Source organism: Rhea americana, unplaced genomic scaffold, assembly GCF_003343005.1.
Source record: "Rhea americana isolate MKP2758 unplaced genomic scaffold, rheAme1 scaffold_19, whole genome shotgun sequence".
NCBI lineage: Eukaryota > Metazoa > Chordata > Aves > Rheiformes > Rheidae > Rhea > Rhea americana.
The window spans coordinates 4,101,517-4,124,897 of NW_028186038.1; the positions used below are offsets into that span (position 1 = coordinate 4,101,517).

The following is a 23,381-nucleotide window of genomic DNA, read 5'->3' on the forward strand; positions in this document are numbered from 1 at the left end:
CCCTGATTAAGTCTGGGGATTAGATTACTAAATGTATTTATCTATGACTTTTTCGACTAAAGACTGATGAAAGGTTAAAAAGGTAAAAGTTAATTTGCTTCTAGAGTAATGTTGAGACTGTTCTTCATTTACAATTACAGAACATAAGTCTTTTACTGTATGTTTACAAAAGATCATTGTAAGGATTCAGAGGAGGACAGCATATATTTAATTACGCAGTTACTGACCTCAACTGTTATCCGTTTGTAAGCTTCTAGGAGATTTATTCTAAGTAGATTTTTTTTTTATGGTTATTTTAATGGTTTTTTAAATGGTTAATTAAYAGGGGAAGTATAAAAAGCCATAGAGAAAGCAGGTGAAATGTAATGGGAGAGAAATACRTAAGGAAGTACTATTTTTAGACTAGCTGGCTTATAAATGCTGAAAGTAATAATGTCCTGACTCTGTGTGTGTTAATTTACAGGTCTGAAGGTGAAAGTTCAAGAAGCCTCAGGTATGTGTGTGTTGTCATTCCTTGTTTCTGTCATGCTGTCCTTGTTCTAAGAACGTATTTTCTTTATTTAAAAAGGTCTACTTTATTTAAAAGTACAAAATAGAAACAATGCTTTTTTTAAAAAAAATGTGATTTTATTTTGGTTCTACTTAGYGTGCCCTTTGCGTTTTGCTTAAGGGATCTTCTTCATTGGATAAGTCTAGTAATGGATAAGATGGAATTTYCTGAACCTCTATGTCTGCAGTATGCTTTAAGAAAGACTATATCTTATGGTTTTTCAATTTCTTAACAAAATTAAGCCTGATAACTACTTAAAGTTAGTTTTCAGAGTGTTTTCAATCAAAATGCATAGCCAAGGGCCATTTGGACTGGCAAAGGAGTGAGCCAGCTGTCATCGCAGTGCTGCATCGCAGCGAAGGCAGCGCCTGTGCTGGCAAAAACGTCCATGTGCTTGTTCTAGCTTTCTTGGTAGAATCTCCACCTCTTTCCCTAATGTAGAAAACCTTCGTTTGCTGTTACAATACTGCTGATGCACTTGGAAGATTCTGATGATTTGCAAGTTTGATGTAATTATCAGATACTTCCCTTCTGTAACTTACACATTTAATATTTTATACTTGTTGGGATTTTTTTTTAAATATACYTTCTTTGAAAATGTTGCTGAGTCAGACTTGTAGATATCCTAACAGTGCTTTAAACATGGCTGAAAATTTGAAACTACACAACTGAATCTGAAAACGTTCTATATGCATTAGACCCTTACACTTAAGTAGGTACCTTGATTCATGAGGATTGCAGCCATTGATTAATGATAACAAGTCCAAAATATTAGAGTTAATATTCCGCAGTTTACTATTTTCAGAATTTTTGGGACTCTTCATCTGCTGATGGGTTGGGTTTTCTTTGTTTTTTTTTTTTTTTTTAATAAAGAAAACAAAAGAAATCAAAATTGGTGTGGAACTGACCTCAAGTGAAGGGTGTGCAGAAGGTGGTAGCGTATTTTTAATATACAGTAACAGAACTAGACAAAACCATTAGCTGCTATAGTTCAGATCACAGCAAGATACCTTTTTAATTTGCTGTTTTTTTAACTCTCAAGAGTTGCCAATATGCTTATAAGCTATGGAAGGAATGTTGATGAGCAATAATGTTGATGAGCAATAATGTTGATGAGCTGTTGGAAATCAAAATCAAGTTCACTAGGATGTGAATTTACAGAAATGTAACTGAGGTCACATTTCAACCTATAATACTCTTTCTCATTTTGACCTGTTGAACCTCCTATAGGATTAGGTTATTTGAATAGTGGCGCAGCAGCGGCTGCTGCTGCAATGCATTTAGTAACAATGGAGTTGACCTACTGGAGACCATATTTTGAGGTGTGTTAGAGCAGATTGTGTAAGCACGGCTGAAAGCCATTTTGGAGCTGGTTTGGATGCTACCWGAAAAATAAATCTTAATAGAGCTCTACCACAGCCCAGCCTGTGGTGCCAGAGCACATCTCAATGAACTGAGGCTGATGTGGCAGGGGGCAGGCACAGTACAAAATGTAGAGGACTTTGGTCTTTTTTCTTTTTTTTTTCTTTTTTTTTCCCTCCTTTCTTCAGTGAACTAGCTGTGTTATTCAGCATGAGCTTGGGTTGTTCCAAGGCATGCTTCCGTACTGCCGCAATAGCCTGAAGTCAGGCTAACAGAGATGAACGCAGTAGCAGGCCACTCGAGCAGATAGGAGTACTCTCAGCCGGCCTCTTCAGCCCTGGCCTGCTCTACTTGTACCATTTCCTCAGAGCAGAAGTGAAATGTCATTGAGCATATACTTTTATACATTTGCCTACATAAAATCCTGGTGAGCATTTATTTTGTCATAGACAAAAACTCACTTATCTCTAGGCAGCTTCTTTACCTTGTGGCTAATTTAYTTCATACCATTTTCCTTTTTCTTATTTTTAGATAGATGAAATTTAATTATCTTAAATGAGATGATAAAGTCAGTTTAGGGGACAGTGCTTTTAAGYGCTGCTGAAGAGAAGAAATCATCATTTCTCCTCATCCAATTAAAGACATGTGAGTGCAAAATACATGCACTATCAGTAGGTGACCGTGTCGTATCAGYGACTCGGCCAAGCTGAGCGGAAGGCACAAAGGGAGCTGCGGCAAGGGGCTCCTGGCAGCTGGCGAGCCACGAGTGACATGTACTGTCCCAGGATTAGTCCASGACATCTGGTATAAGTCCAGCTAATTTCACTCAATATGGTTGCAGTTAATAAGCAAAAGTATTGATTAGAGTTGTAGTATATTTGACTCTTTTCTCTTGAAAGAGAAAAATATAGCAAATCCTGTGAGATGCAACTACTTTTTTTTAGAACTTCCTCTCTGGCAGAAGATTGTTCTGAGATCAGATAATAAAGTTTGGCATATATGTTTCTGTCACTAGATGCTTGTATCCTTTGACAGTTTAGTGGCTCCGTAGGAGAGAGCTTTTTTCCTTCTTCCTGCTCAAATGACATGGGTTTTAGAGTAACCAGTGCAGTAACTAACATTTATGCTTGCATTTCTGGCAGGTATGTAGAGGACCAAACTGATCTCTTGAATTCGGTGTGGGTCAGAACTGAAACCTGAGTGACACAGGCACTAACTTGTACAGTAGATTTACCTTGGCAGCCAGCTGCATTTTTCCTCATTCCTATCCCCTCTTCTGTCCCATAAAATGTGAGCCATCGCCGTCCTCACTGAACATTAAGCCTTTTAGGAGAGTCTTGTTCAGGAATTCTGCCTGCCTCCATGAGCAATAAGAGGAAGAAATAGGATATAAAAGGGAGGGCAATCTTTCTTTCTTCCTTTCCCCCTCCTATCTTTTTAAAGCTTGTGATAGGCAGCTGGGTTTAGCAAACCACAGAAGTCTGAAGCCAAATGTGTCTGTAAGGCTGGGGTTTGGAAACTGAGTTCTGTTTAATGGCTGTTGGAGCTGAATGAGTATAATCAGCCTTAACTTGAGAGTCTGGTTTTGAAATAGCTAGCTATTTTTTTCATAATATACTGGACTATCTGATACAACTTATACTGTACGTCCTAGAATTTTATCCTGTTGCAGAGTTGCAAAAGTTACGGCTATAATGGATTTGTTTTCAGAAGCCTTATAGCTTTTCATAGGTGTAAAAGTTTATTCAAAAGGAATGATTTTGAAAGGCCCTGAATTTCAGTAAACACTTAATCTGACTATGCAGAGGCACAGTTAATACAGAAAAGCAATATGATTCTGGATAATCTGGTTGAGAATAGGTGGAGAGTCATTTTGACTTTTCTGTGACTACTTAACTGTGACTAAAAATAATGGATTATCCCTCTGTAGAATGACAAGGGATGTTATACGTTCTGCTTATAATAGTGTTGCATTATGATAAACTTGCATTAGTTTTTCTCTTTGTAAATACCATGTAACTTTTGAATGTAAGTATTTATGGTAAAGCTGTAAAATAACTTATTTTACYTTGAACATTTTTTACTTTCTCAGATGTAATGAACACAGCCAGTGAGCTGTGGTGGTTCTTTTTAATTAGCTACCTTTGTTCATATGTTTTCAGTAGAAAATGCAGCTTGTTTAACAAACAATTTTAATGTTTAGTAGTATGATTTGACAGTTTCAGAGGACACTTGCATAGAAACAATACTTGTGCTCTGTCTCTCACTTTCTTTCCCATTTTTCCTTGCTCTAAGAGGTTAATAGCCCTGTGTCACATGGTGGCTCTAAGACATAAGATTTCTTTAACCATTTCCCTAGATATTCCTTTGTTGCTTTTTCTCCCGTAAAATAGGCGAGCTGTGAGGTGCATCTTGGCTGACCRTTGCTGCTCGCCCCAGTTTCTCAGTGCCGTTGCCGGTATCGCGCTGGTGCTGCTGCTCGGGTCAGCTGTCAGCAGTGCAGAGCCGCTCGGGGACCCGAGCTGCCATCGCAGCAGCCCTTCTGCGCGGAGTGCAGCGTCAGTGAGACGCTGGCTTTGACTTGTCCTCTAAGCATTTTTGTTCCTTCTCAACTGTGTGCTTTGTAAAAGAGAAATGAAATGTGAAATGGGGTAGACTGTCAGTAACAATATTGCAAAAGAGCAAGTGGTTCTGATGGCTCATGAACTGTGATGGATGCAGCGCTGCTGCCGGAGCAGTGTGGTGTGCTGTGAATATCCGCGTAATTTAAGAAATAGCCAAAGAGGGGAGAGCCTGGAAGAGAGTAATAAATAGGGCTGCTTAAGTATTAGCTGTGGAGAAAAAAATCAGCCAAATTATTTAACTTAACAGAAAGAAAAGTCTAAATGAGACTGTGATTATTATTAATGCGTAAAAGGATGGAAGACAGATTTCTGTGGTGAGGGTCATACAAGAAAAAGCTTAAATTCTTCTGAAAATGTAGATTAAATTAAGTGGAAGACTAATATTTTAATTTGCTATGGAGTAAGACAGAATCGTGAAATACCAACCTGATTCTGTGCTGAGTGGAGAGTGGGAGGAATGGCTGTTAAGCAGACCTTGACAAACTTCAGGAATTGAGCCAAAGAGAGAAAACGTCTGGCAGGAAGCAGAGGTCTTCCCCCCTTCCCCCTCCCCTTTTAATATGATCTATTTTAACTGTGTGACTCAACCTCTTCTCTGATAAGCTGCAAAGTACGAGTTTTGGGGAAATAAAGACATACAAAACCTTAAATTAGTTTTTCGTAAGTCTGTAAATTGCTTTGCGATCTAAATGATTCAGTGGCTACATGTAAAGATGGCTGTGTCTAGCTGCTTTAACTGTTGCATAAATTGATGCTTTCCTGTGGGGTTTTTTGCAGTCCTAAAACAAAAAATGTAGAAAGYTGTCATTTGGTCTACTGCTAATAAAACCTACTACTAGTTTTCCTCACAGGTTTCTACAYAAAGCTCAGACTCACCCTCTGCAATACAGGGGAACATGAGTTGTAACATGTTAATTTAAGTGGCAGTTTTCTTACTGCTAAGAGAAATAAAATATACGGAAACTATTTCTAATAGCTGAGGAGGTGACTGGGCAGTTGTCAACAGCTTTAAAATTACATAGTCACATTAGTTTGAATTAAAAAGTGGATAACAGTACATATGCATCAGAACTGTTATTCACATCATTTGTAATAGTTAACTCTGTGATGTTAAAAATATATAAAATTTTTCCCCTAAAATAGTGTGAAATATCTGCTTTTACAGAATAACATGAATGAGTGAAAACTTAAAAATTTTGGAAACAAGATCAGGAGTAACTATTCATATTCCTTACTAAAATAATCTGTCATCCTGTGCAACCTGCAATCATGTAAGAAGTGTGCTCTATGTAATATGTTTGCTGGAGATGCTATGATTTAAAGCCACAATACAGTGTGTTCTGCTTGGTAATCTAGAGATGGCCAAGAATAGAAACCACAAATAATGTGGGCTATTCATCCTATATGCTGCATACCATATGCTCTTTGTGTGTGTATGTATACTTAACATATTTAGGAATTTACTGACTTCATTGGAACAATTAGTTTCAATCATCCCTTTGTGCTTCAGTTTTGGACTGGAAGTCATAATCACTGAGGCTACTAGGGAAGAAATTTTACTTGTTACAAGGCCAACCCTTTTGACAAAAAGTTGGTTGTGGTTAGGAAGTAACAGTCTTGGAGCTCATCTCAGCAATTAGAGCCCCAATCCCTTGAAGACTGTACACGTAGAAGAGCTGAAATGAAGTCTGACTGAAGGAGATAACAGGCAAAATGAGTTACCTGAAGTTAAGGGGTCAGGACACAGCAAAGAGCAGACTTGACTTCTGTTCCAGTGTCTTACCCTGTAGACACAAATAGAGGTTTGGACAGTATATGGAAGATATTTGCTAAGCTGAAGAGGAAGAGGTGGTGCTATTTTATGTAGCTGGGTTAACTAGAATCTTGCGTCACTGTCCCAGTGCAGCAGAAACCATTCTGGGCCTCCACCTTCTGCCCTGCTGCTCTCAGTATACTGCAAATTAGCTGATTTCTGTAAAGACTTTTGAACAGTTAGAGGAGCAGAACATGGACATGTATTTGCTCTAGTTGACTGAGAGTCGTGATTTGAACTCTGTAATATTATATTTTTTACAAATACTTCTCTTTCCTCACATTTGTTTTCCTCTGTTCTAAGTGCCACATATTCCCAGTTGGAAAGCTTTTTCCTCAAATGTAATTGTGTTCAGAATAATAACTTGGCAATGTCAGCAGTGGCGTTTTAAGCACTTGAGTTTTGGGAAAGAGTGTAGAAATTGWTTCTAAACTGCAACAAGACCTTCAAGATTTCCTGGTGACTCTGAGTGCCTTAATTTAAGTGCCCAATTTGAGTTGTCTTAACTTTGATTTTCAGTGTTGATTGTGTGCCTCAACAGTTGATGTGTTTCAAATTACATATGTGTATTGCTAAGCAGAATTGCTAGTACACTTCAAAAAACTTGCCAGTCCAGTGTTGCTTATTAATCAGAATGACATTTAGCRTTGAGTGGCTAAAATGGATGATTCAAGTAGACAAATTTAGCAACTCTGTTGATATAAATGAGGAGCATACCCTGTACTTAACATCTCCTGTTGGTTTTTATGTTGCAAATGCCCAAGTTGAAAACTACTTTCTTTTGTATTGAGACAGCATAGTCAAACTAGTTAACTGAGTTTTAGTTTTCAGGCATTGCAGCCAAAGACACAACTGCTTCAAAGTATGATGTGTATCTGCTTGTTAATATTAGAGGAAGATTGTTGGGGAAGCTCTTTAACCTGACAGTCTTTGGAAGGCAACCATGATCCATGAATATTCGGTATGTCATGTGGTAAGATTTTTATTTTTCTGGATGTTTTTTCAGTGTACTAAAGAATCTGTGGATATAATGCTTCATAATTCAAAAGCTTCGGCTACTGTAAGTGATTTCTTATAGTCACAGCTGTGGCATCAATTATGTTTTGGAAAAAAAGTTTTTTCATGAACGAAGGATTTTTTCCCCCCCTTATTACTGTTTTCCATAGTTCCATTGGCAAAGAAATACTATAGCATGAAGCTAAAAGGTGAATTAATGGGGAAAAGAGCTGAAAACGGATATCTTTTTTTGTAATAGCTGTCTAAACAAGTGTGTTTCCAATTTAATGAAGCTTTCATCTCAGGCAATGTATGATACTAGTGTTTTGACTTGTGAGTTAGAGATTCATATTTTCTACTGGAAAGTAGAATTGATTCTTGTGAAAATCAGATACCATCCAGGTGGATAAACTAGCATATGCAAGYATTTTGCCTAAAATTATTTCCACTGGAAATAGACAGCTGTAATTTATGCAAGTTTCTAAATGCTGATTGTGCTCACTAGAATTCTCTTGACAGGCTGGCAGTTGTTGAATTTGCAATCTTGAAAAGACAAAGCTCTGTAAGTGGTTTCACATTAATTCAATGCAGCAAATTTTTATGCTCAATTCTTGCAGGAGTTGTTCTTGTTTGCAAGTAGTCCCATTGGTTACAACGTAAGATAAGGCTTGCTTAATAAGCAACATGTGTGTACAATTTAATTTATAAGTTGAGTGCTTGTAATGCCACAGGACTTATCTTTTGTGTAGATAAAGTAGTTTAAATTTCCTTCATGATTTTGCTATTCTATGGTAAATGCTGAGTTGCTTTTGTTCTTTTCTGTTAGACTTCGCATGAAAAGTAGGCTAAAACTAGGGGGTAGAATATGAATATAAAGAAGAAAAATGGAATAAAAAAGTGAAATAGCTAATGCTTCCTGTGTGCTTTATAGTGTTCTTCAAAGGCTTTGGTTAAAATTGGTTGTGCAGCATCTGCTGAACTGCTTGTAATTACTTGGTTAAATTTTTGTTACTGCCCTCTCACACTAATCAAGTCAGCTACTAATGTTTGGCGTTCATCCTGAAGAGGAGCAGCGTGTTGTCAGAGCAGCGTTTGGCACGGCTGTTACAGATAGTTCTCACTGGCACCCCAACTGGCTTTGTGGATTATTATTTAGCAAGATGAAGAGATCCTACTCTGCAGCTTATGCTAAATGGAGTTCCCTTCCTGGCTTCTCATTATATCTGCACCTCAGAAGAGCGTAGCAGGTGATGGCCGGTGCAAAGCTGTCCTTGGTCCGCATAGATTCACGTGCGATTCTACTGTCGCCTGGAGGAACTGTTATAAAACGAGGATGTGGCAGAGTGGGTCCGTGTAGCCTCTCACTGCTGTAGTTCTGGTGTTCCAGAAGCAAGGATGTGATCTGAAGTTGGCTTAGTTCATGAATTTCAAGTAGTTATCTCCTATTTTTATGGAGACAAGTGATTATATTTRAGTAATAGTATAAGGAGAGGAATAAAACCTGACTTCCTTCAAGATCAGATTTAACTGGCATGATTTTCTGTCCAGGATACTGAAAATATAGTCTATACTAACTGTTGGGAACCTGTATGTGTATGTAAACTGACAGGATATGAATGAGACCATGAATTCTGTTAATGGTTTGTCTGTGTGTGTGCGCAGTGGCAAAAGAACTCCAAAGTTGTGCTGCTTTGTACATGCCTTGTTTCTTTCCTGCATTAGACTTTAAGATTCTAGGCTAAAGCAACCACTGATTCAGATGCAATTTGRCAACTTTTATGTCATGTCTGTACACTGACTTAAAATCAAATGGAAGAGAGAACTTCTATAGTTCTGCTTCTTTCTGGTCTTATTGCTTTATTCAATTCTAGTCATCATTAGACTAACTATCCAACAGAAGAAAGACAGCAAAAAGTTATCTATTCAAGAGAATTTTAAAGGGAAATTTTTATTTTTACTTTTAAAATCTATTTTCTGGACAGTTTTGTGGCTCAGTGTAATTCAAGTGTAATTCATGAATGATCTTTGGATTAGAACTTAACCATGATTTAGACAGGTATCTGATTCAGTCTGAGCTATTCTAATGATGCTTTTGGAAGGATTCCAGTAAGTGCAATTGGAAGTAGATGGAAGATAAACCCAGTAAGCTATGTTTTGGCAAAACTGAGGACCGTGTAGTATGCTAATATAAGAATAAAAAGAAAATTTTGTGGTTTTAATCTTAATATGTAGTAACTTGCTGTCAGCAAGTATCCTAATGTTATTCTTAGCGTAAAGATTCAACACTTCAGTTGCAATGTAACCACTTTCTAGGGACTACTGAAATTTGTAGTGGTCAGCAATGTGTATTTGTGGCCTAGGTGGTGATTGATCATCTTTCCTGCAGTTATTGCTCTTTGTGATGAAAGAGGAAAGACAATTGTTGTTACCTTTTTATAGGATTCTCAGTAGCTCTGCCTTTTCAGAGCTCTGTTTTCTAGCCTTTAGAGGCAGTGCGGTCTCATTTAGAGGCATGGAAAATATGCCACTAACAGCATAAACCACCAACAGCTTATTTCCTTGTTGCCCCACTTGAATGTTGGTACACCAAGAGAAGATTTGACTAATATAGCCCATGAAATTTAAAAAGTAAGATAYGAATTTTGAATGATTTGCTTGCAAGACTTGGAAGGAAAGTAGGAGGAAGAGATGCTGGCAGGAGTAGGGCAGTGCTGCTGTGTGGTTACTGTGCCGAGAGCTGTGTTCAGTGGCCCTTGAGCTGCCAAGGCAGAGACTCCTGGCTGTTTTAGAGAGCTGGAAACTGTTTGAGAACAGCTTCATCGTTTCTTAACCCTGGTCAGAGCTGTTGGACRAAAGACTTGGATTTGAGAAATGCATGGTTCCTGTGAATTACTTACAGCCCAGAGCCCTTGGCTGATTTGTCATTAACATCGGTAGGTATCTAACTTGTACTTTACTGTTGATGTAGATGCTCTTGCCACTAGCCATTCTGAAATCGATGTTGGTGTTAAAGGAGAACTGTCAGTGCTTCCCATCCGTGTGTCCGTGCCTATCGATCATACAGCGCCAGCTGTCTCTGGGAGGTGGCACGTGAGTACTCAAGATGAATCTCAAGAGATTTTTATCCTTTGAAGTTGGCAATAACGAGCAAGCATTAGGTATCTAGTTCTTTCTCGTGTGCCCATGTAATACCAATAAAAGCTGCGTGTGGATTTGATGGTACCGCCTTCATAGTGAATTAATGTGGGAAACAAGCTGTGGAGTGCCATTATGTTTTGCATGTCTTGCGGGGAAAAATTTACTATTACTGAAYTAAATACTAATATTTAACATGCATACGAAAAACCTTTTTGATGAAAATTACTCAATTTCTCAGTATTAGTTGACTTTAAAAGCAAAATTTTTAAATATCAGGATTGATTTATTTAGTACTTAGTTAAAACTTATTCATTTTTTATTTTTCCCCTCCAAAAATACAACAAACAATATTAACTCCCTGCATAACACTGTAATGAGAGACCAAGCAAGGCCAGCATTTTATCAGTCACCTTCAGCATCAGCAGAAGAGTGAAAGGACAAGGCAGCCTTTCCTAAAGGACTTTTTTTTGTAGCTTTCATTCTCCTGATTTTATAATTTAAGCTTTTTACTGTGTTACTGCATGAACATTCCCAGTTGTGTGGGTGGGAGAGGTTTCTACRGTAGGCATTTCAGGTTGAGAATTTCAGGTTGACTTTAGAGACCTTTGAACTGTTATATAAAAGTTTTCTGGTATTAGGTAAAAGAATTTCATGTAGCTACCAGACCTATAAACAAACAGAGCCTCTGGCCATATGCTTCCAGCTCCAGATGTGCATTAGTTGAAAAGAGAMGATGTCAGTCCTACTTGAGTGATCTTTCAGGAGAGCATAAGGCTTCTAACCAGAAAAGAGAAAGAAAATAACAGCTACATGTGCAATTGATACTAACCTATTATGCTCAGTATAGCTGGGTATAAGGTATCTTGTAGACCGGTTGAGTTTACTATTATCCTCAAAGTTTTAACTCACTTTTTAAGTCTGCCTGCATATTCTTCTATTTTTGAAGTCAAGACTGTAACAAATTACATTCTTTATATGTAGTCAATGGGATTCTAATTAGTCAGGTATTAAAGTGATGAGAGSTTATTTATAAGATGTAAAATGATTTTAACACTACAGGCTTCTCAATTTTATTTTTGTTAAGGAATGATTTTTGAGACTTTGAGTGTCAGGAAGTTTTAACTGTAGAATACTGATTGTGCAAAGGTCTCTCTTTTTTTCTCTCTCTCTTCCCCCTCCCCCCTTTTTTTAGCTAGGAAAGGGGCTACTCGGTTTCTAATGCTATTTTCTGTCAGATGCTATAAAGTAACACATCTCTTGTGTTTAAAGTTTAGTTTTGGAAGCTTCTGGGGGTTCTAGAGGTTATTTCATCAGACTTCTTGAATACATTAGCTTCATTATTTGGCCTTATCCTTTAGGCAACAGTAAGGTTTGGGTAGAGGGGTTAATCCAAATGAGCTATGAACAAATCTGAAACAAACCAAAGCACAACCTCTGAGTTACCTTCTAAAAGGCAGAATGGGCAAATRTTTATATAGTCTAAGTGATAAAACAATAGATGCAAACCATTACTCTGTCTTTTCTGAGCTATTTGAAAATGTAATGTGGAATGTGCAGAACTTGCACATCAGTATGAGGACTCCTTTCCTATCATAACTATAGACTTCATCTGAACTTGGTATACTACTTGCATTTTTTTCAGATAAGTGACCTGGGGAAAGAATGGCAGAACAGGACAGAACCTTAACAGTGACATGTCGCTTCTCTAAYTTAATCTGTTGCATGTGTAGTGTACACATGAAGGCAGACTTGTGAACTGGTTAGGCAGTTAATCATTTTGGAGAAGAGTAACTGTGGGCATAGATAAATGGTGAAATGTAAATCTAGACGTCTTCATATGCTGCAGTACAGAAGCTTTGTGGATGTATTTGCTACTTAGTATCCAGTTATAACATAGATCTTGAGGTTGCTGGGTCCACCAAGACATACAGGATTTCATTAGATGTCTGATCGTTGTAGCAGCTGAACATCTCAGGTGATTTCAGTTAATACTTGCATTGCTCTWCCTTGATTTGTAAAAGAGGCTATCTATCATCCTTTATTGGATGGAATAAACTCAACAAGRAAGTAGTCTTTCATACATCCTTTCGTAATTGAAATGTGAAGGCTGTTAAGGTTTTGGTGACTTTTTAGCAAAAATGATTAACTGGAAGCTTTAACCTTTTGTATATGCTTTGCTTTATTCTATCATTAACTGTCTTCTATTTGGATTAAAAGGAGAAAGTAATGCACTTCTCTCCGTAATGGATGCCCTCACTTTCTGAAATCCAGTATTGATGCCACTGTTTTCTCTCTCCTCTCTTCCTGAATATGACTGTAAATAATTGTCAGCTAGTCTCAGTTTTTGCCTTCAGTTTGATATTGTTTGCTTCTTGTTGATTATATCAAGCACATTACTTGGGATACCCTTATAATTTGTTTATAATTAACAACTTTATCAGTGGCGTAAGGCTCTTCGGATTTTTAAAGCGAGAAAGAGTCTCTCTATACAGAAATAGACATTGAAGCTAAAACTGATAGAGCTGCAGTAGATACTAGACACCATATGACAAGTGGAAAAATATGATCTTTTGAAGATGGATAAATACTAGCTAACTTGTTCCTGGTGTTATTCTGATTCTATTCTAATATTGTGTATGGCGCAAAAGCGATGAGAATTCCTCAAGAACTCCTTTGAGTTGTTCTAGCAATACGTTTAGGGAATGTTCTCTAGATCTCTTTAGTCCTTCAGCTTCTTTAGGTGCTTTTGTTTATTATGCAGCCAAACTTAATTGTATCTTCAAAGCTTTAGAAAAGGGAAAGGCTGGAGCCTGTCACTTTAAAATGAACGTTSAACTTCAATTAAGCAAATTCTTCCTTTTTAGATACTATAAGCCAACAATATGTATTAATTAAGATGACTTACTGCTGTTCAGTTTGGGGGAAGAGTCTCCTTTGTGCTAAGGCAAATTAAAAAAAGAAATCCAACAATAATTCTTTAAACTAACAGCCTTCTAATAAAAGGAAAGCTTCCTCTCTGCAGTGAAGATGAGGCTTTCAGCTTGCATAGCTTCTAATGTATGCTCAAAATCTGCTAAAATAGGCTAGACCTGCCTGAGATGTTACAGCTCTTTATCTTGTTCATAATCTTTTCCTTCAGTCTTTGTTTTTGAACCTGCTTTTAAAAGCCCTACTATAAGTAACCTTCTGACCACTGTGTGTCTTTGCCAGAATGCCAATAGACTTTTTCAGATAGACAGCTACAGAGGACTAAATGCTACCAAGATAACATTAGCAAGATATCTGAATAGTACTTTGCAGGCTTTATCTATTGCAAATGAGTGTTTGACTTTCAAAAGCTGGTCTAATGTCACTATGAGCTATTGTTATTTGTAATCCTGTGGCACTGAAATGTGCTGCCGTTCCTGAATTAATTGTAAATTAGTTGACATTGCTGCCCTACGTATAGGAGAAGTAATCCATTTTCATGGAGAATACTTTCCATAGCATCCTCAAGAATTAGATATCTAAATCTTTTAACAGCCTTRTTTTCAGACACTGGAGAAATGTGTAAGGCTATCTTGAAAAGGGTGTCCTCATGCAGTAACGTGGCTGCTACCAGAGGAAGTAATGATGCAGTGTGCAGCTTTGGGGTGCTGAAGAGAAGCTAGTCAGATACCTATTCATTCCACGAACATGATAACTTAAATCTTTTAAGAAGCCATCCTTTAAGCYCAAAACTTATTTATTCATGCCTTTTGAGACTAATCTATTTGAAACTCAAAACAAATTACAGTTTTCCAAATGTAGGTACTTGAGAAATGGATTTGACTGCTGTTAAGCTTATTTCTGTTATGGTAGGATGTGTTTTTTTTTTTTTTTTTTTTTTTTTTGGGGGGGGGGGCTGCTTAAGTAGTACCACTCCCATATAAATCTTGGCACAGAGGGCAGCCCCATCAGGAGGAGCTTGCAAACACCAGAGCCACTAAATGAGCTAAGAGCTGAAAGCTATGTGGTAGCTTGTTGAGGCTGCCTACCTGTCATTTAGAAGAAAGCTCTGCGGAAGCTGAGCAAATGGACCAAGGTATGGTTAATGTCTGCACTGCTTAAATATGACTTGCAGGAGTCCRTGTGCCAGTTGCAAGTTTTCATTACTCTGTATCTGGGAAAACAAGGAATGGTATGCAAAAGCATTTTGGCTGAATCCAAAGAGGACTCTAATGTCAAGGCTGGGTTCTTTGCAAACTGGGACATGTCAGTAATTTCTGGCTTCATTCTTTGGCTAGCTTGCTGGACARTCTGCTCCAAAGAGCTGAAGGAATCTTTCTTGGACATGTTCATAAATGATTAAAAAATGGAGGAAGATGGTGGAGTTATGCTGATGCTGTAATTTTTAAAAAGTRTAGAACTTATATATTGCAAAAGAAACTAGTTAAGACATATAAAGACCAAAGGTGGCATCATGCTGCCTCATTTGCCATCCTATCTCTGCTAAAGCCCGTAGACTAGAGAACCTTATCAGAGTAAGACTGTCATGAGAGTTCTTCCTTAGCTTGTTCCTCTCTGCTCTTTGCTTGTTAGTTTGGACTGCTTTTGGTGGGGGAGTACTTACGAATATAAAATTTAATTTATTGAATGAAGCTGTAAACTTGTTACTTCAATATTTGGCTCCAGAMTGTGACTAATAGTAATAGAAAAATTATAGAAATTTTAAGAATAGTATCCCCTTGAAGATGTCCAGTTACATGTTGAAAGGGAGATTAATGCTATAGAAACAAAATACAGAGATTCTGTAGCAAGACCATTTAGGATAGAGACAGAACCCTTTTTTTGGCAGCAATTGAGCCCTGCTTAAAAAAAAAAAAAAAAAAACTAGGATTAAAACTGGCACTCAGGAAATGGTCATAGCTCATGAGCCAATTGCTGTGTTGAACTGGCAAGAGATTTATTTGACTAGCTGAATGAAAGTGCAAAAAAAGTGAAGTGCTTTCACTTGTGAAAATAATTTGGAATTTTTTAGGCYATTAGCTAGCAATAATAATGAATGAGTCTGCAATTTTAAGGGGGCAAAAAATGCACTTATGACAGACTGTGCAGGTGCTAGCTTGGCACTCTGCTAGTACAGCATGTTTGACAGACAGGTGCAAGCTCAGACTGAACAACTGATGCCTACAGTTGTTGGAGTAATTGCCAGTCGAACCGAAGATGAGTTAAATGCAAACCAAAGGTGAGTAAACTTAATCAAGTGTGGAGAGTTAAGCATATCTATCCTTTTTGTGGAAGAATGGTTTCACTAGAGATTCTTTAAGGATGTGCTCACTCCTGGTTGTAACTTTGTGTAAGCATATATTTTAAAGGTGATTTTGATGTTAATTTTGTTCTTCTACATTATTTGTGTTCCCAAGAAAGAATTTGAAGATGCTGGGAACTATTCTTCCTCGGCATTGTGAGCTTGGTAGCAGCTTTGTGACACCTGTGCATGCTAGTGGAGGTGAGGGGATGCTGGTATAAGGCCTGACTACAGGCTTTTTATGTGGCAGTGAAGTAGCTCTGACACTGGATGTGTTTGCTGCCGCATGCTGTTTGGAGATGACAAAAGGGCCTACAGAGAAGGGGAGATGTTTTGCGTAATCCCTTGTTTAAGCAGCTGGTTCTATCTAGGATGTACCTCTAGCCACAAAGTGAGCAGTCTTCTCTCTCCTCTTGCTCTTGCTGTGGTAAGACTCTTATTTTGTTGCAATTCATTTATTACAATCTTTAAAAACTGCACAGGAGGGGAGATGGTCCTTTCAAGTCTTTGCTTCAGCAGGCAAGTCATGTCAATGACTTTTCCTTTCTTGTGATGTGCGGTGGTTGCAATGCCTTTATCAATATAATGTACATACTATTTAAGTCTGTTTCTTTAAGAGCAGTCTTTTTGAAAAGAAATGATAGACAAATTTTGAGAAGATTGGGAAGACATAAGAAAGCAATGCCATTGTGATAGCATAAAATGGAAAAATTAAATGCTCTCAGGATCTACACTGGGTCTCTGTAGTTCTGTTTCATGTTTTAAGGGGTTTGCATGATCATGGCTTATGCTGTTGTTCCCTCCTAGCATTCGCTTAATAGTAACTACAAATTTTGCTAAACAACTCTGAAGTAAATCTTGGTAACATTTAGCTCCTGTTTGCAGGATATATGGTTTCCACTACTTTAAGACTAAACTGATCTTTGGTTGTGTGGGAACTTTGAGTTCTTCCTGTATTGTTCAAATAACATGCACGTTCCCAGTTGACATAATATGTTATGTTGATTTAAGTGCTAAATATTCAGGATTTAAACCGAACTTAAAAGAATATGAACTTTTGAGTGCATTTATGTAAATGTAAATGTGGATCCAAAAGGGCGTGTGAGAGGTAGTTCAATTCTATAACATTAAGTACATGTAATGACTTGCATACTTACAGGACTCAGATGTCTTTAAGAATGCTAATTTCCTGTATTGGAACAACTCAGTCTGAGTCATTTTAGCAACTTGTGTCAATAAGACACACTGAAGTACTTATACAGAAATTTATGCAAGGCATCTGAATACATATTATCTCTCAAATCTTAATCATTCTTAAAAGAATAGTCTATTAACATCCTGTTTCAACTCCATACTGGGAACCAACAAGTGTGTGCGCTGCTGCAGCTGTGTAGAAAAAAGTAGGGATTTACTAGACTTTTCCTTCCCTTTATCTGAATTAGTTTTTTAGTAAGAAAGTAGTAAAAACAAATCATAAGAAAAAAAAAAAAAAAAAAAAAAAAAAAAAAAAAAAAAAAAAAAAAAACACTTCAGCTCACTGTAGCTACATTTCAGGGAGATCCCCTAGGGTGATTGAACAGGTAGATTGCTTGGAGATGCACTTAATATCATAGGCACAGTACTGTCCTCAAATTTTCTTGTTGAGTGTGTCAGATCTTGAATACATATATATACTATATGTGCCTAAATGCTAATGAATCTTGAACACCGTTATCAATGTTCAGTAAGTAGTTGCTCAGCTTTGTATCTTACTACAAGTACAAGAAACTTTGCAGCTTATAAATTACATCATGTCATTGAAAATATGGTTTCAAAAAAGACATGTGAAGTTGGGTAGTATAAAATTCCTCAGACAGAAAAAATCTATCTACTGAACAAAGATGAATAGTAGTTGGCTTTTCATTCTTCTCTTAAGATTGACACTGTCTCTAAGTCATTACCTGTCTTAGGCTTTTTTTGGAGGGCATTTAATGAACGATTCAGTAATGAGCATCTTTGTTATCAATTCAAGGCCAAAGATCCTGCTGCTGTTTCCTAACCAAAATAGGGCAATGCAAAAAAATTGATAAGAGAATAATGGAATCTAGCTTTGGTTTTGAGGGGCTTTTGGTAGTCTTGCTTCTTTGTTTCAGTGCTTGGCTAGTGACAAAATTTATCTATTGTCTGGAAGGATGTAGGAGGCTGCTAGGCCCCAGTCAACAGAGAATTGGCTATAGAAGAGGGCTGGAAAGCTGCAGAAAGACTTCTGTAAACAAATGAATTAATAGTTCTTTATTCAGATAGACAGATATGGATCTTAAACTTTGGCTGTTCTCAGTTGCTGTTACAAGTGAAAATTATTAGCCTATTAAATTGATCCAAGTGAAAAAGCTAAGTGCCCTTAATCCAAACTGCAGGAGATGTTAACTTCTGTTCTGAAGCCCATAGGTTAAAATCAAGGTTATTTTTGTCATGCTTTCTCCTAACAGTAATAGCAGTGAAAAGTAACATATGAGTAGGGAATTTAATCTTAAATCTAAGAACTAAACAAATGGACAGTCTGTACTGATTTCCATGAAGTATTTGTAACTTCATTCTTCTTTCTAAATCCTCAAATGACATTAGCTCTCCCTGACTTGAGCATCTTCACCTCCTACTTCAACATAACAAAACAGGAACTATCCTGCCTTAAATGATGGAGAATATATAGGCAAACACTTGTAATAAGGCTGTGCAAGTTTCATGTAGCCTTAAATAATTCTTATTATAGAATGTAAATTTGTCATTTATACTCATTTTTTTTGAATGAAAGATATTTATTTTCYAGCTTAAATTTATAGCTGAGTTGTAGCTATTGCCTCTCAACTTTGCAATAACTGAGCTGATGAACATTGCCTTTCTACTATAGAACATAATGTGTGCTTAACTGACCTTTAAATGAACACTTGATGTCAATCCAGATTGAATTTGGAATTCTGAAGGATGGTGTAGTATGGATTTGCCTTTTGGAAGACCGTGTAATGAAAACAGGAGTGTGTTAGAGGTTAAACTTTTTCCTAGTGGAGTGATTTTTAAGCGGTAGTTGATTACTTTTTCCTTCCTCCTACCTTCCTTCTCCAACCAAAGCAACTGAGTTGCATCAACAGCTCTCCATATGATCTAAAAATACTTTTGAATATCCTCTGTGGTTTGCTGGGTAAGATAGCATAGTGTTGGAAGTCTGAGATAGAAAGGTGGTGGTAGAAGTAGTATTAAGGACAAGCACAAGRCGTTCAATACTTGCACTATAACAGGAAAAGGAGCAAGAACTCCTCATGCTTTCTGGCTTTTCTTTGCCTCCAAACTAGTAGGTGAATACAAATAGGATTATTAACATGTTCCAGAAGGATTTGCTCTGGATTAAAGTGCCACAGCTATCCTGATCTGGGATCCTGTGCTACAAAGTGCTTGTGTTTTAGCCAGGATCAAATTCAAACAGCCAGGTGGTGAAGTGGTCAAGTGCCTTACTAAGCAGAAAAGGTGATTGCACAAAATAGGAAAGGTTGTGAATTACGAAGGCAAGGTGAGTGTTCCTTTCTGTGTTAAATGAATATAAACTTAAAACTGTGTTCAGATTGGTTTTTTTACTTCTCTACTAATACTTGGAGGGAATATAAGCTTAACACAGGATATTAGTGTTCTATTAGCTTGACATCTTTAATAATGAAATGAAAATGATGAAAGCTGCCTACATTTAAAATAAGGAATAAATAGAGCATATGAAATAGTACAAGTGCACAGTGAGAAGTTAGAAAGTACTTAGATGAAAGCAATCTTACAAGAGTGATAAACATGGTGTTGTGAGATCTTGATCAACAAGATCATGTCATATCTTCCACATAAACTTGTTCACACTGAATACCACAGAATAAATTTTGATAAGCCTAGTGAAATACTCACAAGGATTCCTGAAAACTTTCCCTATACCTTCCATGTGAGTAGTCCAAACCTATTCCAGAGGTGAACTGGGAATAGGTAAGACTGAACATTTCTGCCTACTTGCCTAAGGTAAGCAGGGTGCTGCTCCGGCAGCAGCGTAGTCCTGAACGGAGGCTGTGCTTGTGTCTGTGCTGCAGAGCACTGGACTTCTGTCAGCTCCTCAGCTGACCTGCTTACTAGCAATAATGAGCTATATTTCTTGTAGAAAATTTCTTCCTTGTTTGTATTGCACAGTGGCAGGGTTACTTCACACAAACCTCTGTACCGCAACTGCCACAACAGTGCGAGCTGGTAACCTKTAAACTTGGAGACTGCTGTGGGAGGGAAGGGTTTGCTAAAGACTCTGTGACTGGACTTTTCCACTGCTTGTGCCTTTTGTGGTCATTCCTGTGATAAATGACTGAAGTACAGGATGCTTAGAGTCTTTGTGCAAGGTAAGAGACTTGAGTGGTGGAAACAGTGGAGGAGACTTCTTTTGGAAAGATACTACCTTCTTTGAAGTGATATCACTGTGATGGATTTCAAGATGTGTTGTGTGTGTGTTTTTTGTTTTTTGTTTTTAAAGAAAAGGTAATAGCTGTTTTCTATAGCATATAGTGGAAACCTATGAAGGACTAAAAAGAAAAAATCTGAAACATGAAATAGTAATATTTAATCCCAGTGATGTCTGCCATACTCATGATTAATATATTCAGCCAGGAAGTGTTACAGAAATGGGAGAGAACTGTGTGGTTGTTTTTCTCTGATATTTGGAGGAATGGGTTCTGGTGAATTGTGATGAAATGCTGGAAGAGAGTTGAAAAACTGCAATATTGAATTACCAATTTTATATAAGAAAACAGGCTTAGGTAACTAGAGTGAGTATAATGTAGTTCATCTGTTGGTCCATGTGCAAAGTCCTGCGCATGTGGGGATAGGTGAGTTTCTGTGTGTCCAGCAGCAGGGAACCCTGTTTGATGGAGTCTCTTCCTTCCCCTTAACCACCAGCACCTGGCAGCCCCTGAAATGTCTGAGTGCTACAGCTCATGGAGAACAGCTTGACCCAGGCACACCTGGAGAAGCTTTCTCCTGTGGAGAGGGAATAGCTGAAATAGAGGAGCACAGGCAGTCGTGGTGCAGGTGGTTACAGGAAGGGAAGATGCATTTGCTGTGGAACTTCCTCATCAGTTGAAAAGATCCCTCAATGAGTGTACAGTGCAAGTAAATGGGGAAGGGCGGAAGGTAGTAGATAATGAGGAAAGTCAAGACAGGAGATAAGAAATCAGGTTAGAAGAGAAAGTTTAGTGCCAAGACAGCCTTAAACTTGAGTGAGGATAATGCTAAGCTTTTCCAAAGAATTGATGGAGGCGCCTGAGACAAGATGTGTGTAATGCAACTTAGTGGGTGTTGAGGGGATGGGATGAAAGAGGACATCTGAAATGGAAACAGAGAGAAAATGGTACTTTTTGGTAGTAGTCTACAAAAGTAATTGGCTTCTTTGTAAGTAGCACTCGGTGCCTACATAGGGGAGGTAAAGGGATCTGACCTGTTTTTATGGAAGTTGCCTAGGCTTAAGTGATTAATTTTGAGTCCCAGCAGTGTAAGATAGCTTTGGCGTACTCAGCCAGCTCTTCTCAGTGTAGCTTTTTTTAAAAACAGAATCGATTACTGCTACCACATAGCAATTTAAATTGTGAGTACCTTCAGTTAGATAAAGAGAGCTGCCCTTCAATAATATAGAGGAATAAGAGAGACTAGAGGTTGGTTAAGTAATAGAAATAACTATTTGAGCACTTGTATACGTTTGCATTTCACTACGGATTTGCTCTTTGTGGCTGAGCCACCTCATTTATTGTGTTATAACTCCATCAAAGATGCTCACTGCACTTCATTCTTCTGGCAAGGAGAAATTTCCTGGGGAAAGTCAGTCCCTGTGCCCTGCACACAGAGGGGAAGAGCAGACCATGTCCTTCTCTTGAGAAGGAAGAGTTGGATCAGAACCAATGGTGGCTCTTCAGGCAGGTGCTGGAGGCAGGAAGCTGACCAGGATCAATGAAACAAATGAAACTTCTTCAAAGCACTGCTGAAGGGCAAAGGACTTCACTGAGGGTGTATATAAAGGAGCTCTAGCTAATTGCTATTGTTATTTCTGACGATTTATTACCCCCATTTCCAAAATTCTTAGTTGGGATAGTCTCAGCTATGTGCCGTGCCCTGGCTGTGCTCAGGGGTGATTGCAACCAAACAGGACAGTGTGCAGGGATGAATTTTAGCTGTGTATGTCGTTTGGCCCTGAGGAAAGTGGGACTCTGGTCAAATCCTCAAGCGGAATAGGGGTTTTGGTTCTGAGGTGTGACAGCCACAGAGCGTTCAGGTAGCAGGGAGTGCTGCGAAGAAAACTGCCACAGAGAAGTTTGATTAGCGAGATCAGTCAGTTTGACAGCTTTGTGCTGCTGGAACATCCGGAGGTGCTGTGGTACATCTGGGGTCTACAAAGGAACCAGTCAGCTGCAAATAGTAATTAAACAGAAGTGGCAGCAACTTCAAAGAGCTTTCTAAATGCAGTTTTCTCTACAAAATGATGACAAGTACCTTGAGATAAGAGAAGGCTTAGAGCATTTTAATATCTTCATAATAAATAAATAATCTCCTTTGTGAGGTTAATGAAAGTGGATATGATGTGAAAAATGAAGATGATGTTGCTCTTTAGGAGCTCCTTCTAAAGTGTGTCCCTCTAGAGTCTCGACCAAATACAGGCTGCTCAGGGAATAATGTCTGTGGTGTGGATTTATGATGTTGATTTTTTTTTTTTTAATTGCATCCAGCAATCTTGCTGCATAGTAAAACCAGTCTGTCTTCAAATATTTACTAAACTGCCTCTTAAGTCAATCTTACATATCTAGCATTTCTTCTAATTATTGACTATTGGTCTGCGGTTTCATAAACACTGAAAAATAGCATATAATTAAGATCTTTTATTGTTAAGACTTGTTATCAAAATAAGGGCAAGTATGCCAAATGTGGTACAAAATTCTGCTTTTGTAGACACTTCTGTTGTACTGATACTTAGTGGGTATTTTGATACGTCAAGTGACCAGATAAACACAGCACCATTTGCCATTGCTGCTTTTTATAGTTCCATAATGGCTGTTCTATACCTTTTAAAATGCACATAATGCTGCTAGGCAGCAAGAATTCATTCATTGTGACTTACTCATTTCAACTGGCCTATAAATAACTACAGAAAATGTCTAATCCATGTAGAGGTAAAAAAGCCAAAATTTTTCTTTGAAGTACCTTCTTTTTATTCCTCCTCTTGATTGCTCACTAGCCGTAAGCGCAAGTCAAAGCCGAGCACCTTCAGAAAGCGTCTGTGTCCCTGCAGTGCCCGGCTCGGCTGGGTGCCGCTGCGCCTGCGAGCCGCGGGCCCGGCCCGGGTGTCCGCGTGGCAGGCCCGAGGGGCCTCGCGTCTGCCAGGGCAGGGGTGCGAGCTGCCTGGGCTGGGAGCCTCCCGGCCCTCTTCTGCTTGCGCACACACCTTCTTCTGCAAGCAGTTGCAAGACATCTGGGTAGAGAAGCTGAAAATATTACTTGACTGGTCCTTTCTCTGCATTTGAAAAGATCTCTCTCCCCTTTTGGGAGGGTGAAAGGGGAATGAATTGATTTTAAAATAAATAAATAAATAATAATAGA

At 38.2% G+C, this 23,381-nt stretch overlaps 1 protein-coding gene across 6 annotated transcripts in view; it reads left to right on the top strand.

Moving 5' to 3' along the window:
- The window catches only part of IQSEC1 (IQ motif and Sec7 domain ArfGEF 1), a 329,122-nt gene that overhangs the window by 56,043 nt on the left and 249,698 nt on the right, over positions 1–23,381 (top strand). For all 6 annotated transcript variants that reach the window (XM_085302413.1, XM_085302414.1, XM_085302407.1 and 3 more), the window contains exon 2: positions 464–493. In XM_085302413.1, coding sequence (XP_085158539.1) covers positions 464–493 — 30 coding nt within the window. The remainder of the gene's footprint in view (positions 1–463; positions 494–23,381) is intronic.